At 38.8% G+C, this 16,433-nt stretch overlaps 1 protein-coding gene across 1 annotated transcript in view; it reads left to right on the top strand.

Moving 5' to 3' along the window:
- The window catches only part of LOC137500423 (probable cytochrome P450 49a1), an 89,482-nt gene that overhangs the window by 65,028 nt on the left and 8,021 nt on the right, over window positions 1-16,433 (top strand). The window contains exons 8-10 of the mRNA XM_068227308.1: window positions 3,441-3,603; window positions 6,308-6,477; window positions 10,879-10,957. Of these exons, the coding sequence (XP_068083409.1) occupies window positions 3,441-3,603; window positions 6,308-6,477; window positions 10,879-10,957 (412 nt within the window). The remainder of the gene's footprint in view (window positions 1-3,440; window positions 3,604-6,307; window positions 6,478-10,878; window positions 10,958-16,433) is intronic.

The following is a 16,433-nucleotide window of genomic DNA, read 5'->3' on the forward strand; positions in this document are numbered from 1 at the left end:
ATAAAATATTTGAAGAAGGAGAAGAAGAGTAACCAATGAAGCTACTTTCTTTAAATTTTTTTGATGAAATTAATAAGAGCGAGAAGTTGAAGTATTATAGCAAGGATGATTACGGGTTACGATAATCACGATTTCCACTATTAATAATAATAATAATAATAATAATAATAATAATAATAATAATAATAATAATAATAATAATGAAAAGTTGAAGGAGCAGAGGATAAAGAACTTGCAATCATAACTTGAGAATAATAATTATGATGAAAGGAAATTAAGATATTTAATGGGCGATGATTCATTGTTACGAATATCATAATAATAATAATAATAATAATAATAATAATAATAATAATAAAAATATTTATGAGGAAGCTGATCATTATATTGTGCGGATAAATTAGGAGGAAGAACGACCCTTCGTTTGAAACGTCGGCAAGGGTTGGCATATAATAATCCCGGATGACAAATGATAATAATCAAATACAGGATTATAATTGAAATTAATGATAATAATAAAATTAATTGATGCTAGTCAAAGAATATGATAATGATCAGATAAAGAATGGTAATGATATTATTTAATAATCATAGGAGGATATGATAGGGACAGTCATCCTGTGTCGAACTGCTCTGAACCAGATGTTGGGTTTTCACGGGGAGATTGTTAGCAGTAGATACGTAAATAACCCACGGACGGCACATGTTTTCATGGTCAGAGCATAGTAATGAACCTTTCCGTACGTCTTGTCGTATTGACAAGTGTAAATATTAAAGTAGCTTTTGAGTTAATGAACTCTACCTGGTGTGTTTGTGAATCTGGAAATAATAGGCTAGAGTTTGTCCGTATTATAAATTCCCGTTTTTTCGAGGCGATAACATTTTTTACGGTGGGTGTCCGGCTCACCAGAATGTACATACCGGAAGTGTCTCATGTCCAAACGGAACGAGGAGACGACAGTAAAAAGTTACTGTCGTGCCTTCGTCTCCGAAAGAAGATCTCCAGCGGTGAAACGTCCAATCATACGGATGTGAATTCGATCCCCAGTAACCAATTGGGGCGAATTCACCAGATGTTTTACACTACCAGAGTAGTGAGGTAAAATCCAAGTATTATGTCATTTATTTTTCAGGATGAAGGTGTCCCAATGTAAAATTGTCATCATGTGTAGTATGCAAAATAAGTGAATAAATTGCTCTTCATTGCAATTTCAATAGGAAACAGTTTCCATATCTTTTCATTGTAGTTAGTCCAGTATGCCCATGGAATTTAAGTTGTCACTTCCCAGTCCTATTGTGGAGTCAAAAATTTGTATCCATGAATGAGTCGTCCCCCGTAACCTTAAATTTGCATGCCCCGTTCATCCCTGTGTTCATTTGATGCGCCGATATATATTTTTTTGATTTTCTTTAGATAAATTTTGTTATCGTTTTCGAACTGATCACCCCTGAGATAAATGCCAGTCTGGGACTCAGGAGGTGGGCGGGTGCAATATATATAACTGCATTTAACTTGAAAATATGAATATCTGCATTTAAAATGGAAATTATGAAAATTAACATTCATTAAATAAAATACACACTCGTCGGACCTTGTACTCACACTTACTTGTTACCTGCTTACTTACACATACGTTATTTGAAGGGCGCCAGCTGCCACTCAGTGCAGCAATAATAGAATGAGACTCTTGACTATCTCTAGGGTGTGGGGTAATAAGCTTACTTTTGACAACATACCATATAAGTTCTGGGAAAAGGAGATTGGCGTTCGGTTTCCCCATTAATTTTGAGGTTAAGATATTTTACTGTCAATGAAATGAAACTATGAATTCGTTTGATAGAACAATATATATTCTTTAAATAATATATCAAAATATAGTGAGTCTTGTTGCGATAAAACAGATGAGAATATGAAATTATGACATTGCAACTGAAAGAAACTGGGCATGAATTTGAATTCTTCTTGACCGGACATTTAACAATTTATACGAAATAATTCCCTCGCTGATTCACTTGACTGTACCTTCAACACTTTGAGTGTAATTACGACGTAATCCATTGCTCTGGTGTTTACTGTAGATGTGTCACGCCTAACTTGGTGATACATCCTTGTGACTGCTTCTTCTCCATATCATCTGACTTCTTTGTAAGTCAATATGGTATTACCTCTTGGCAGGTCCAGGGTTGCCCTCTCTGACTTCATGGTAAGCCCTTGCGTCCGTGTCTTCCACTAAGTGACGGACCAACCTTTTGGTCTCACTCTCTCAATGACCAATAATTAATGGCTCACTGAGTCTTCACCATCTCTCGTTCACACTCGTTGACTGACCAACTAAGGCCTCTTGATCTAGTAGACTTCTTCACTGTACTGCATCCGTATAACTAATGACTGACGCTACAATATGCATCCACCTTATATAGACGTTGGTTGACACAGCTACGTAATCTCCAGAAATAACCATGACATACTCCCACAACGCGGCAAATATTACATACAGTTGTGAAATAGCCCGGAGGCGGCTGACACTCTGAGCGCATATTCTAAATAAATACGATGACGTAGCCATGGCGCGGCAATGACTTGACAGAATCGCCACCAATCTTGCACAATGAACCAACGTCACATCCCATCTCTGATATATACAACAATTCTCACTGTACAGGTATTGAGTGTTATTCTACACATACGTATATATGCATACATCTAAGTACAATCTTGCAAGCAACAGGCATTGCAAAATAGAATTGAATAAGACTGATAATTACAATAATAGTAATAATATCACAGATAAAATAATAATAATAATACTGACATAATAATAATAATAATAATAATAATAATAATAATAATAATAATAATAATAATACAGATAAAATAATAAAAATACAGATATCATCTTGTAACGGGATTTGAACCGTTACAGTATTGACTTTGAATACCTAAGATAACTTTAAAAAAGTAATTTAAAGTCCACCTATTCAATATCATTTATTGCTATTCAATAAGTGGTCTGTCTAAAGTGCTACATAGTAGGACATATTTATACTTTTCTAGAGGTCATCTGCGGTTTAAAATATACAAGGATGAAAAACATGAGTCAAATGAGTTATTTCAGGGAGTGGCTTGTGTTATGTCATCTGGTACGCACAGTAGCTCCGCAATGAGGCTCGCGTAAATATCAGGCGAATCGCCCATGATAATTACTACAGTTCAAGCAATTCTCCTACGTAGACGACACTTGTTACTCATGAAATAATTTTGTATTTTACCTTCTTACAGAATAAAAATGCAGGACTGATTTAAATGTTCATACAGTCTACATGTTTTGCAGCCTGGCTTGTCATTGTCACTCCCAACACTTGATCTTAGATATTATATCTGGGTATAAAATTTTGAAAAATTAATCAGTCTTCCCAACTGAAGTGGATTTTATTTTCAGGGTCTCCATGAAATACGTTCACAAGGCTATGAAGAAAATAAAAGGGAAGGCAGAAACTGATGTTCGAGAAATGAGTGTGCTGGAGACTCTCCTACTCAAACATGAGGATCCTCTATACGGTGTGGTGATGTCTCTTGACATGATGTTGGCAGGAATTGATACGGTACAGTTCTTTTCATAACTCAACAATATTCACCATCATTGGTCACGATTAAGTTAGACTGCAAACGTATTTAACAAAGGCGCAATTATCTTCTATCCGCACAACGATTCTACAGTGAGTTTTGCATAAATATTTGGGATCTAACTGACGTAACTGTAGAGGGGCTAGAATATACTTGCGCCTTGTTCAAAATATGTTTGTATTCTACCCTATACATGCCTACAAATCCGCCTCCTTAATTATCATAGGTATTCACTCGGTGGCGAGTTCCGGTCATAAAAAACCGCCACGACAAATTCATCTCACCTCATACCCGACCCCGTAGGGAAACGGGACAAGGGTTGGACAAACAACATTCACTCGGTGGCGAGTGTAATGATTATCTGCCAAGTGTATCAGGTTTGCCGATTATGGATTCATACATGTATGAACGCACCTCTCGTAGAACCACACCTGCCACCATAAACTAGCAGATCAAATCTGCGAGAGCTCCTTCTTCTTCTTCTTCTTCTTCTTCTTCTTCTTCTTCTTCTTCTTCTTCTTCTTCTTCTTCTTCTTCTTCTTCTTCTTCTTCTAGAACCTGGTGGGCATGTCTTATCTGATTTCTCCTTTACTTTCTATGATCCCTTTTATGAGACTCTTGCCTCAGTTTCCGTGGTTTCAACTGTTATAGGATATCTTGGATAATACATCGCACATAGATGGCAGATCAGTTGATACACCCAAACAGTAACCAACTTCAATTTGGCACTCCTCCTTACTTAGATTTTTGAGCTTTTTTACATCCTTCTCGCAGTCCTACCTCTTTCTGTTGTCCACCTTTGCACCAACGGCTATTTTTCGTTTGTTTCCATTATTTTTCAGTATCCACTTAGTTAATAAAAATATCTATTTCTTCTGTATATCGAAACACTTAGAACTTTATAAAGTACCTCTAAAACCCATTCATTATATTCCGTCAAATTAATTATAAAACTTCATAGTGCAACAGCACCGAAGGGCATTGGTCTACCAAGCGATCATCCCGAACGTCAGCAGATCACGAGGTGTCGTGTGGTCAGCACGATGAAATCTCTCAGCCGTTATTCTTCGCTGTCTACACCAGGGACGCTATCTCATTGTCAGCTAGCTCCTCAAATGCAATCACGTAGGCTGAGTGGACCACGAACCAGCCCTCAGATCCTTGTAAAAATCCCTGGTTTGGCCGGGATCTAACCCGTACACTGTAGATAAGAGGCAGGCTCGCTACCCCTGTACAGAGGATGGTTGCCCAGTTGTACTTCCACTTAAAACAATAATCACCACCGCCACCACACAACCACCACCGGTACCCCTGAACCGCAAAGCTGGCAAAAATATCACTTATAAACATGCATATATATGTAACAACAACATATTTTTAGCATTGCTTAAACTTTTCAATGACTGTGTGATATAATGTTCAAGTGTAAAACATTGTATTATGCTGAAGTTCGATAACGAAAATTTAGTAGATTTGAAAAGAGTTTTCTGTACGTACTTCATTTAATAATAATAATAATAATAATAATAATAATAATAATAATAATAATAATAATAATAATAATAATAATAATAATAATAATAATAATGTTATTAGCTTTACGTCCCAATAACTACATTTTACGCTTTTTGGAGACACCATGTTGCCGGAATTTAGTCCGCGAGGAGTTCTTTAATGTGCCAGTAAATCCACCGACACGAGGCGCACCTTCAAATACCACCGGCCTGACGCAGGTTTGCACCTGGCAAGTATGGGTCAGAAGGCCAGCACCTCAACCGTCTGAGCCACTCAGCACGGCCCGTACAAAATTTAAATAGCGTTCTAGTTTCACACCTCTGTATTATCCAGTCTCAAGACTTTACACATTTTCTGAATGTATAACAGCTGTCCAGTCCAGTATAGCTGCTTCCTATAGTTTCTCGTAGATACTGTGTGGTAAAGTAAGTAAACTCGTGTCCCCATCCCGAGGTGGTGCAGGTTTTTTCAGGCACACACCCGATGGAGATGAGCTTTATGTTCTATTTTAACCACATGTCAGCCGTCCTACCATTTTTAAATCTCTGGCAGTACCAGGAATCGAACCCGGCCCCTCAAAGAGGGGAGCTAATAGCACAAAGCAATATGCTACAGAGGCGGTTTTGGCAAAGTTGATGCAGAGCTGTCTGTAGATGTTTTGTCATCGAGTTGCTGAGATTGCTGTTACAACAATAGTAACTGTTTGATGTTTCTAGAGACGTTTTAATCCTCCTGTCAGATCCATCTATTTGTTTTGGATTTTTTAAATCTTACTTTTAATGCTATAGAAGTTAGTTAAATGTTGGTTGAAATATGGAACATAATCAAACTCAGAAAATTATATTATTTATTTAGAAATAGTTCTTATTCTAGTGGTATGTAAAACTATTTTAAACACTTCTGGAAAACATGTTATAACACATGTTAGGAAACGTGATTTAATGAGAGATACAGTAAAACTGAATGTTTCACTGTGTGTAGTAGTTTGAGTTGCATACATCCAATAAGCTACTCCTACACTGATTCTATTTAGTCGAAGAATTTCTAGGGGTTTTCATATAACAGCGAATGATTTGTACATTTTTAATACCATACAATTGTACCTACAATTCGATTTTAGCTATCAGTAATCGAAAAGCGAATCTTATTGTGATGTCTTTATTACAGACTGCCCACTCGTCCGCCACGCTTCTTCATTATCTTGCAAGAAACCTGGACAAGCAGGAAAAATTATACCAAGAGCTGAAGACAGTCCTTCCATCCAAGGATCAAACTATCACTGCACAGAATCTGGAGGACATGAAGTACCTTAAAGCCTGTATAAAGGAGTCAATGAGGTAAGTTTACAAACTTATGTTTGGAGAATTCATCAAACATTCACGGCATATCTTTACTGGTAGTCCGCCTCTGCGGTGTAGTGTTTAGTGTGATTAGCTACCACTCCCGTAGGCCCGGGTTTGATTACTGCCTCTGCCACAAAATCTGGAAAGTGGTACGAGGGGTGGAACGAGGTCCACTCAGCCTCGGGAAGTCAACTGAGTAGAGAGGAGTTCGAATCCCATCTCAGCTATCCTCGAAGTGGTTTTCCATTGTTTCCCACTTCCCCTCCAGGCAAATGCCAGGATTGTACCTAACTTAAGGCCACGGCCGATTCCTTACCTCTTCCTTGTCTATTCCTTCCGATTTTCCCATCCCCCCCCTACAAGGCCCCTGTTTGGCATAACAGGTGAAGCCACCTGTGCGAAGTACCGGTCCTCTAAGTCAGTTGTATCCCACCGACCAAAGTCTCACGGTCTAGAACCATGTCCCCGAGGCGGAAGAAGTGGGGTCCCTCGCTCAGTCCGAGACAAAATCCAGCCCTGGTGGGTAAACGGGTTGAGAAAGAAAGAAAGAAAGAAAGAAAGAAAGAAAGAAAGAAAGAAAGAAAGAAAGAGAGAAAGAAAGAAACTTTACTGTAATTGCATTTATTGACCAACGTAGCTTCACTGAAACTCTAGATCAGATAGGTTCTTCGAAGTTCAGTAACATTCAGGAGTGATCAGTACAAGGGTTGATTATCCGCATGCTGTTGACGGTTTGAGATGGAGAGGGAGGTGGGGAGCACGCTTTCTTTTGCAAGTAACTTCCGGCTCACTTTAGCTCACATTAGGTGATCAGTAGCTAAATATGGCTTACCTTTACACACTGATGCCATATTCAGTGTCCTGGGTTAAATAATACATTAAGATTTACACTCAGTAACTGTCAGTATTTATTCTTCATTGGTATATACAGAGCTGACTACTGTGATGTTAAAATATTTATTTTAATAATTGTAGAATAAGATACATCATGTAATTCAGGAGTTAATTCATACAGCGTGTAACAAAAAGCTATGACCAAAGTTTTAGAACACATTCCCCACATGTAGAAGAAGAAAATATGTTATATGAACATGAGTCCGGAAACGCTATGTTTCCATGTTAGAATTCATTTTATACAGCTGTAAATAGTACATTAATCATTGAAAACTCACAGGAAATGAACGTACTATGATACTAAATAGAACTTTTTCTTACATGAAATGTTCAAAATGCCCTCCTTTTAGCAAGGATAGGACTACGTGCATCAACTTTCCGTCCTAAATAATCCCCCCCCCCCCGCCGACCCCGCTATATGGCAATTTCTTCAGATGGTATTTCAAGCTCTTACGTAAATATGAAACTAAAGTGGAAAGTTGGGAATAATTGCACACCATTATCAAATTACCAAACAGCAGATTAGAAATATTTTTGGTACTAATTACGCCCGTCACACAAATCAGACGAAATGTATATATATTTAACCAATCTAAGTAGATTTTGAAGTGGAGGGAACATCAGAAAAATATACGAACTTCCTAATAACGAACGTGTTCTCCTTTGTGGACCGTAGATAGGCAGATTATTCCATAAAATGTTAGGTCCATCTCTTTTGTCCGATACCCAACGAACTAACACGAGTTTCTACAGATGATAATGAGCTCACCGTCACGTGATTTTCTTGAACGGAGGAAAGTTTTGCAGGTAGAAAAATCCGCGTTGTCTTGGAGTAAGTTAAGGTTCTCACAGCACCCAGCTGTGGGGGAGACGGCTAAGAATCAATTGTGGAAGAGCGTAAGTACAGCTGTAACGTCAGTTTTTATTAGTTACTTCAGAAATGTATAAAAATTACAATGCTTTACGTCGCACCGACACTGATAGGTCCTATGGCGACGAAGGGATATGAAAGGCCAGGAGTGGGAAGAAAGCGACCGTTGCCTTAATGAAGGTACAGCCTCAGCATTTGCCAGGCGTGAAAATGGGAAAAGACGGAAAACCATATTTAGGTCTGCCAACATTGGGGTTCGAACCCACCATCTCCCAAATGCAAGCAACCCATGCACGACCCTAACCGCGCAGCTAACTCGCTCGGTGAAGAAAAATAAATGCCATACAAGGAGTCTATATATTTTACAAATAATTAATAATGTATTAACACTGCAAACTCCTTACACCGGAAGCTGGTAGGGTGCCGAATATTTCCAGTATAATCTGCCTTAACTGGTCCAGACCTCCCGGAAGAGGAAATGAGGAGTGAGCAGGTTTCCTATTATTTCCCTCACGTAGCCGGAATATGCTATTAGATATCAGTCTACAAAGCCCACTGAAATCCAACTGACCCAATAAGTTCATCACAGAAAGTGGCTCCATAAGTAAAGGAGCTATTTGTATCGCTCATGCCCCAGCCCCTTTCATGTTTGCAATGAAAATCTTTCTCTCACATATGCCAGAAGACAGTGCATTGGAATACTACATCCCCCAGAAGTATATTAACATTGGTCTTCTTGTAACTCAGTAATCATAGTCACCACTGATCTATATTTAGGGCCATCGTCCAGGTCGCAGATTCCCCAACAGTTGTTCACCTACAGTATTATTTTCTTAAATGTTTGGGTCCGCTTTATATTGAACGTTCCAAAATTTCATAACTCCTGTTTTACACGAGCTAAATTGGTATAAAATAAACTAGCGTCGTAGCTATCATTCATTGCTTCTATTCCTCAAAATAATATACAGGCAGGCACCCTCTTATCTAAGAGATTCTTTCCAGTTGTTATCAACCATTCATAACATTCAGCCCAGAGATGCAAGTAACCTAACCCTAAAAATACCTAACCACAGATCCTCCCTCTACAAGAATTCTTTGTTGTCAGTACAATTCTAACATGGGATTCGTTGCCCAATGACGTAAGAAACACCCTATCTGAACCGGTATTTAAAAAGAAATGTTGGCAGCGGTACTTGGACCTATTAAGTTCAGTGTAAGTACATGAATATTGTTTTCATGCTTTGTTATTTCATTCCGTGTGTCATTATGTTTTTCAAATTTTATTTCATTGATGAATTACAACAATTTTCATTTTTCTGGGTTACTTTATATTCGTTTCTTTATTCTTTCTGTTTGTGTGTTTTATTTAAAGCGTTGTATTCCAGTGTATGTGTGTAATCAGTTATGTAAAATGTATGTTAAATTGTATGTTCATTTCATACATAGATGACAGAATAGCAGGCGTTATAAACTGAGTAACGCCATGTAAATATAAAGCATAACAATAACAATAAATAATTTCACAGAAGTTAGAAATTTGTCCAACATATCCCTAGGCAAACTATTCCTGACGATAGTTCCTCTTCTCATGAACGAATATTTGCCCCAACTTGTCCTCTGAAATTCCAAATTTTCCTTCACATTATAACCTATCCTACTAATTTAATTCCAAGCCATCTCTTCACTGACAGCAAGGGTCACACCAGCAAGTCATGAAGTTCGTCTCCAAATCTTCCCAGCCTAAGGTCAGCAAAATTTGCCTAACACTATTTTATTTTCCGGCAACCATACTGAGAAATTCCTACTGACTTTCTTTGGATCTTCACCATTTCTCGTGTCAAGTAATCCTGGCGTGGGTTCCATACACTAATTACGATCTTACCAGAAACTTATACGTATTCTCATTTACAGCCTTCCTACAACCCCTAAATTCCCTCACAACCGTTTGAAAGAGATATATAATTTACTTTTACAATCCCCCTAGTGACTGTCTCCCATGCCACAAAGCAAAATAAAGCAAAGTTTTCTTCGCACAGACCCCTTGGAGGGGTGGAAGGTAAAGGCTTCCACTATCCGTAACCTCGGTGCTTCGTGGGGTAGAGTGTTTAGCTCTACGTCCGGTCGCCTTTACCCCTGGAAATAACCTAATAGCCTGGTACTCAATTTGGTGAGGAAAGCAACGGGAAACTACCTCACTCGTCATTTCCCTAGAATGCCTCTTCTGTGACGTCTGGGCTATATATGACAGTTGTTCGGCGGAACTGTAGAGGATCAAACCAGCCTTTGTGCTGAATACGCAACATACATTTTTTGTGTAAGCTGAGTGAACCTCAGGGCCATATGCACCTCCGGAAATGGCAAAGTCGTTTCTTCAATTCTTCGACTTCCTGACGGGGAATCGAACCCGCGTCCTTCAGGGTGAACTGAGCACGCCTTTACCACCTCGGCCAGGCAGCGCGACTACCATATCACAACCGTAATATAGCTGAGAGTGAAACTATAACCTGACTATTCCAACATTTCCATTCTTTGCCCCTCTCCCACCCAACAAGCATCACTGTTTAAGTCTGCCCATTCATCAGAATTATATTCACAGAGTTTCTTGATTAATTCGAGTGATATTCTTTCAGGCTCTCACCAACTGCGGCAGGCAATGCGCGTAAAATTGCAAACGATGTAGTTCTAAGTAACTACAGGATACCTAAAGGGGTGAGTAAAAATTTACAAAATGTAATATCTTGTAACCAGCGAAGATTCAAGTTAATAAGTTCTATATAGAATCGATATCTCATGCAAAGAACTGAACAAAAGTCTGAATATTATTATTATTATTATTATTAATAATAATAATAATAATAATAATAATAATAGTAATAAATGTTGTTCCATAAATGTTTGTCTCTTCTTTCCGTAACATGAGTAAACTACATCTTGCCAATTTTCCACGTGCTGAAAATGAGAATGACAGTGAGAATTCCGAAATTTATGACGTTTTGTGTGATAGGTTTTTGCCTTTTATTTTTAAATCAGATTCATTTTCAATTTTAAACACAATATTCGTCTCATTTCTCGGGTGTATATCTTCCAAGGATATCATACTTCGCTTAATTAGCAACCATGAAACCAAATTTGAGTGCATTGGGGGTCGTAGTACTTATTTCTGGTCGCTTATGCGGTTCGTATAAAGCATATGTTCACCAGGAATACGATTATAATTTACTCTGAAAGGCCAGTCATTCACCAGATAATGTTTTCCTGTTTGTTTGCTATCCTGCAAATATGAAAAGGGAAGAACTTCGTAAATGCCCCCGTAATCGAAACAACAGCGTTATTAACATTTAATAGCCACAAATGACACACCGATGTTCGTGATAATTAATTGTATTCAATAAAAAATAGACATATATTCGGTGGCTTCTTTTGTATCTACTGAAGGAACTGTTAGATTAAAAGGTGTATATTACAATAGGGAACAAGACAAAACTAATGATTGTCAACAAAGGTGCAGAGATTCACCTGCCACAGCACCTTAACAATCTCCAAACAGTCTGTCAATTTTCTTATCTTGGTTCAATAATCGAGGATAAAAGTAGCTGCGAAAAAGAAATCAAACGTCGCATTATTCTAGGACGTACAGCTATGGCAAAATTAAAGAAGATCTGGCAAGATAGAGCAATATCTATGAATACGAAGAAAAGATTAGTCCATTCGCTTGTGTTCTCGATCTTCCTGTATGGATGCGAAACTTGCACCATAAAAGCTAAACACAGGAACCGAATCAACGCCTTTGAAATGCGGTGTTGGAGAAGGATGTTGAGAATACCGTGGACAGCCAGGAGAACAAATGATTCTGTCATCCTGGAAATTGGAATACAAGAAAGTTTATGCCAAGTTGTGTACCAGAGAATACTGCAATTCTTTGGTCATATTATGAGAAGAGAAGATGACAACGTGGAAAAATTAATTGTCCAAGGAAAAGTTTCTGGCACAAGGACACGAGGACGGGTCGCAAAATGATGGGTTGATCAAGTAAGAGAGATCATGTGCTTACCATGGAGAGTTACTGTCCGGAAAACGCAAGTACGTACAGAATGGTATCAGCTTATAAAAGAAACAACAAAGTCCTTGGGGCACGATACATAGTCATGAGTGGAACGACTGGAGAGGGAGAGATTACCACAGTGCAATAAAACTGCTTTCATACTCACTTCTGATGAGTCAATAATGCCTCAATTCTTCCTGACTGTATTAAATGTCTTTCATAAACCGTTCTCGGCTTCACAAGTGGTATATTGCCATATCCTCCCTTGTGAACCATGAACCTCGACGCGAGTCCCAGCGAAACAGATAGCCGAGCCGCAGGTGCAACCATATAGGACGGGTATCTGTCGAGAGACCAGACTAACGAATGGTTCATCAAAAAGTGGGTAGCAGCCTTTCGGAAGTTGCAAGGGCGATAGTCCAGATGATCGACTGATATGTCTTGTAATAGTACTTAACATGGCATAGCTGCGTTGATACTGCTACACGGCCTAAAGCAACGGGAAACTACAGCCGTAACTAACTCCCGAGAACATGAGGATATCTCTGTATGAATGATGTACTGATGGTGGTTTCTTCCAGGCTAAAATATTCTAGAGGTAAAATTGTTCGCAGTTGGGACCTCTGGGTGGGGATTACACGAGTTTGGCCAAACATCAGGAAGATGGATACGGACATTCCGGGAGTCGGAGCGTTGAGTGTTAGAAGTTTGAATCGTTTTGGTAGGTTAGAGAATCTGAAAATGGAGACGGATAGACTAAAGTAGTTGATATAAGTGAAGTAAGTTGGCAGGAAGGACGGGATTTTTTGTCAGGCGACTGTAGAATTACCAACACAATATCGAACAGGGGAAGTGCAGGAATTAATTTAATATTGAATAAGAAAAAAGGGCAGCAAGTAAGCTACTAATACTAGCAAAGATAGACACCAAGGCAATACCCACCGCAATAGTGCGTGTATATGCCTAATAGTTCAGCCAGTGATGGCAAAATGTAAAGAACATATGAAGAGTTAGAAGGTTTAATAAAATATGCACAAGATGACGAGAATGTAATTGTGGTGGGAGGATTGAATTCAGTGAAAGGCTAAGGAAAAGAAGGTAATGCAGTAGGAGAATTCGGATTGGAATAAAGGAATGAAAGAGGAAGTAGGCTGGCTGAAATCTGCATCTGTCATAATTTGGTTCAAACACTACAATCGACGGCTATACACGTGGGTGAGACCTGGAGACACTGGAAGGTAACAAATACCAGATGTATGCATAAGTTTTTGCAGGTTTTGTGGTAAAGAAAACCCCCAGTTTTTAAGGAAAATTCATTTTTATTTTATAAAAACATTGGCCATCGGCTTCTGCACACAACGCCCATCTTTAAGGTAAGTCATGTATACCATGCCAGAAAAACTGCTTGTCATTTGCGGAAAACCGTTCGTCAAGCCATTTTCCAACTTCCTCGAAATTGCTGAAGTGCTGCTCTGCAATCGATTGCCCCATTGATGCGAAGAGGTGATAGTTAGATGGCGCCAGGTCGGGGCTGTACGGCGGGTGCGAAAGGACGTCACATCCAAGTGATTTCTAGGCGTCTTTCACTAGTTTCACTGTGTGAAGAGTCGCATTGTCTTGTAACAAAATCACTTTGCCATGTCTTCTCGTCCATTCCGGTCGTATTTCGATAATGATTGATATAAATTAATCATTTGTTGGCGATAGCGTTGTGCATTAACGGTTTCGCCGGCCTTCAAGAGTTCATAATACATAATGCCACTCTGGTCCCAACAGACACAAAACATGGTATTCATGTCGAAGCGATTTGGCCTTGGTGTTGAAGGACCGGCTTCGCCAGGTGACAGCCACGATTTTCTCCGCTTCGGGGTTTCAAAATAAATCCATTTTTCGTCACCCGTCCAATTCTGTACAGAAATGATTTTCTTTCGGGGCGTTTTTTATTTTTAACCTTTTTATTTTGACTGATTATTTCTTATTTTTCTTAATCTTTCCTTCTTTTCGTTTCATTTTCTGCTCAAGGACGACACACACACCCAGTCCCCGAGCCAGTGGAAATAACCAATTATAGTTAAAATCCCCGACCCGGCCGGGAATCGAACCCGGCGCTCCTTGAACCAAAGGCCAGCACGCTGACCATTCTGCCATGGAGCCGGACAAGTTGAAGCAGCATTTCACAAGTGACTTTGCGATTTTCCATCCGTTCATTCAAATCGTGTGGGACCCATTTTTCGAGTACACTGATCTTCCCCATTGCTCGCAAACGTCTACTGATTGTTTCTTGTGATTCATTTAATGCTTGTGCCAATTGCTGTTGATCGTTTTCGCACTTTTGTGGTCTACCAGTGAGCGCACTGACTTTAACATTGAAATCACCGCGTTTAAATTGTCGAAACCAAGTCTTACATGTTCTAATCAATGGAGCGTGTTCTCCATATATTTCTACCAGCAAACGATGACTTTCGACACCTGTTTCGTTTTTATTAAATAAGAAAAGCAATGCTTTTTCAGGCACAAACGTCAACATGATCACTGAACGATACAACACAGACGTTAGTGTTTGGCGGCTCAACTTGTGTGTGTTGGTAGGTTAATGTCAGTCGAACAAACTGACGTATGTGTCAAATTCATACGCTGCGTACTGTTCGCTGGCTCCATCTCTTAGTGAAACCAGAAAAGACTTCATTATGATTATGCAGAATTTCAGAAACCAGGTGTTAGATTGCAAGACCTTCCCAGGAGAAGACGTGGACTCTGACCACAACTTGTTGATCATGAAATTCCATCTGAAGTTGAAGAAATTGAAGAAAGGAATGCAAAGTGATGGGACCTAGACAAGTTGAATTAGTGTGAGAGATTGTTTCAATCAATGTGTTGCACAAGGACTAAATGAAAAGGTTAAAGGAAGCACAATAGAGAAAGAATCTGCGGTTGTGAAGAATGAGGTCAGTATGGCTGCTAAGAATCAATGGATAACACAAGAGATACTAGACCTGATTAAATTAACGTTTGTATAAGAATGTAAAAAGAATAGGTGGTCAGAAAAGCATACAGGCGATTAAAGAATGAAGTGGCTACAACGTGCAGGACAGCCATGGAAGAACGGCTGAGTGAGAAGTGCAAGGAGTTTGAAGGTTGTATGGTCCTAGTAAAGGTAAATTCTGCATGCCGTAAAATCAAGGAAACCTTCGAAGGAAGAAAAGTTAAGTGTATAAATATTAAGAATTCAGATAGAAAACCACTTCCAGGGAAAGAAGACAAGGCAGAAAGATGGCGAGAACAAATCCAACAGTTGTATCAAGTAGAGGAAGTAGATGATATGGTTCTGGAACAAGAAGAAGGTGTTGATGTTAATGAAATAGCGGTCCCGATTTTGAAGAAAGAATTTGACAGAATTTTGATGGGCCATCCGCTTTTCGGCAGAATATTTTACACCAAATCCCAATAAATCAGACGATGATAACTGTGAAAACTACCGCACCATTAGTTTAGAATCTCACGCCTGCAAAATTTTAACACGTATTATTTACAGAAGAAGGGAAAGACAAGTTGAAACTGAGTTGGGAGAAGATCAATTTGACTTCATAAGAAATGTAGGAAAAGTTAAGTAATCCTGACTTTATATATGGTTTCAGATGGCTGAAATGGGAAGGGTAAAGCCACGTATATAGCGTTCGTAGATCTAGAATACGCATATCTACCGATAACGACGAATTACTTAAAATCTGAAAAAATGTCGGTCTGTAGTGATAAGAATCGAGGGCTTTTTACAAGAAGCATCAATCCAGAAAGGAGTGAGGCAAGGTTCCATTTATTCACCCCTGCTTCTCAATGTATGTACAGAACAGGCAGTAAAGGAAATCAAAGATGAATTTGGGAAGGGTATCACCATCCAAGTAGAGAAAATCAAAATCCTGATATTTGCCGACAATATTATTATTTTTTCCTAGACTTCATAAAATCTGGAGAAATTGCAGAATGGCATGGACAGAGAGTTGGGGGAAGAAATACAGGATGAAATTAAATAAGTCCAGAACAAAAGTAATGGAATGCAGTCGAACTAAATCAGATAATGCTGGAAATATTAGATTAGGAAATGAAGTCTTACAGAAGTAGATGAAAAATTGTTACTTGGTTAGTAAA

Source organism: Anabrus simplex, chromosome 4 (genome assembly GCF_040414725.1).
Source record: "Anabrus simplex isolate iqAnaSimp1 chromosome 4, ASM4041472v1, whole genome shotgun sequence".
In the NCBI taxonomy this organism is placed as follows: domain Eukaryota; kingdom Metazoa; phylum Arthropoda; class Insecta; order Orthoptera; family Tettigoniidae; genus Anabrus; species Anabrus simplex.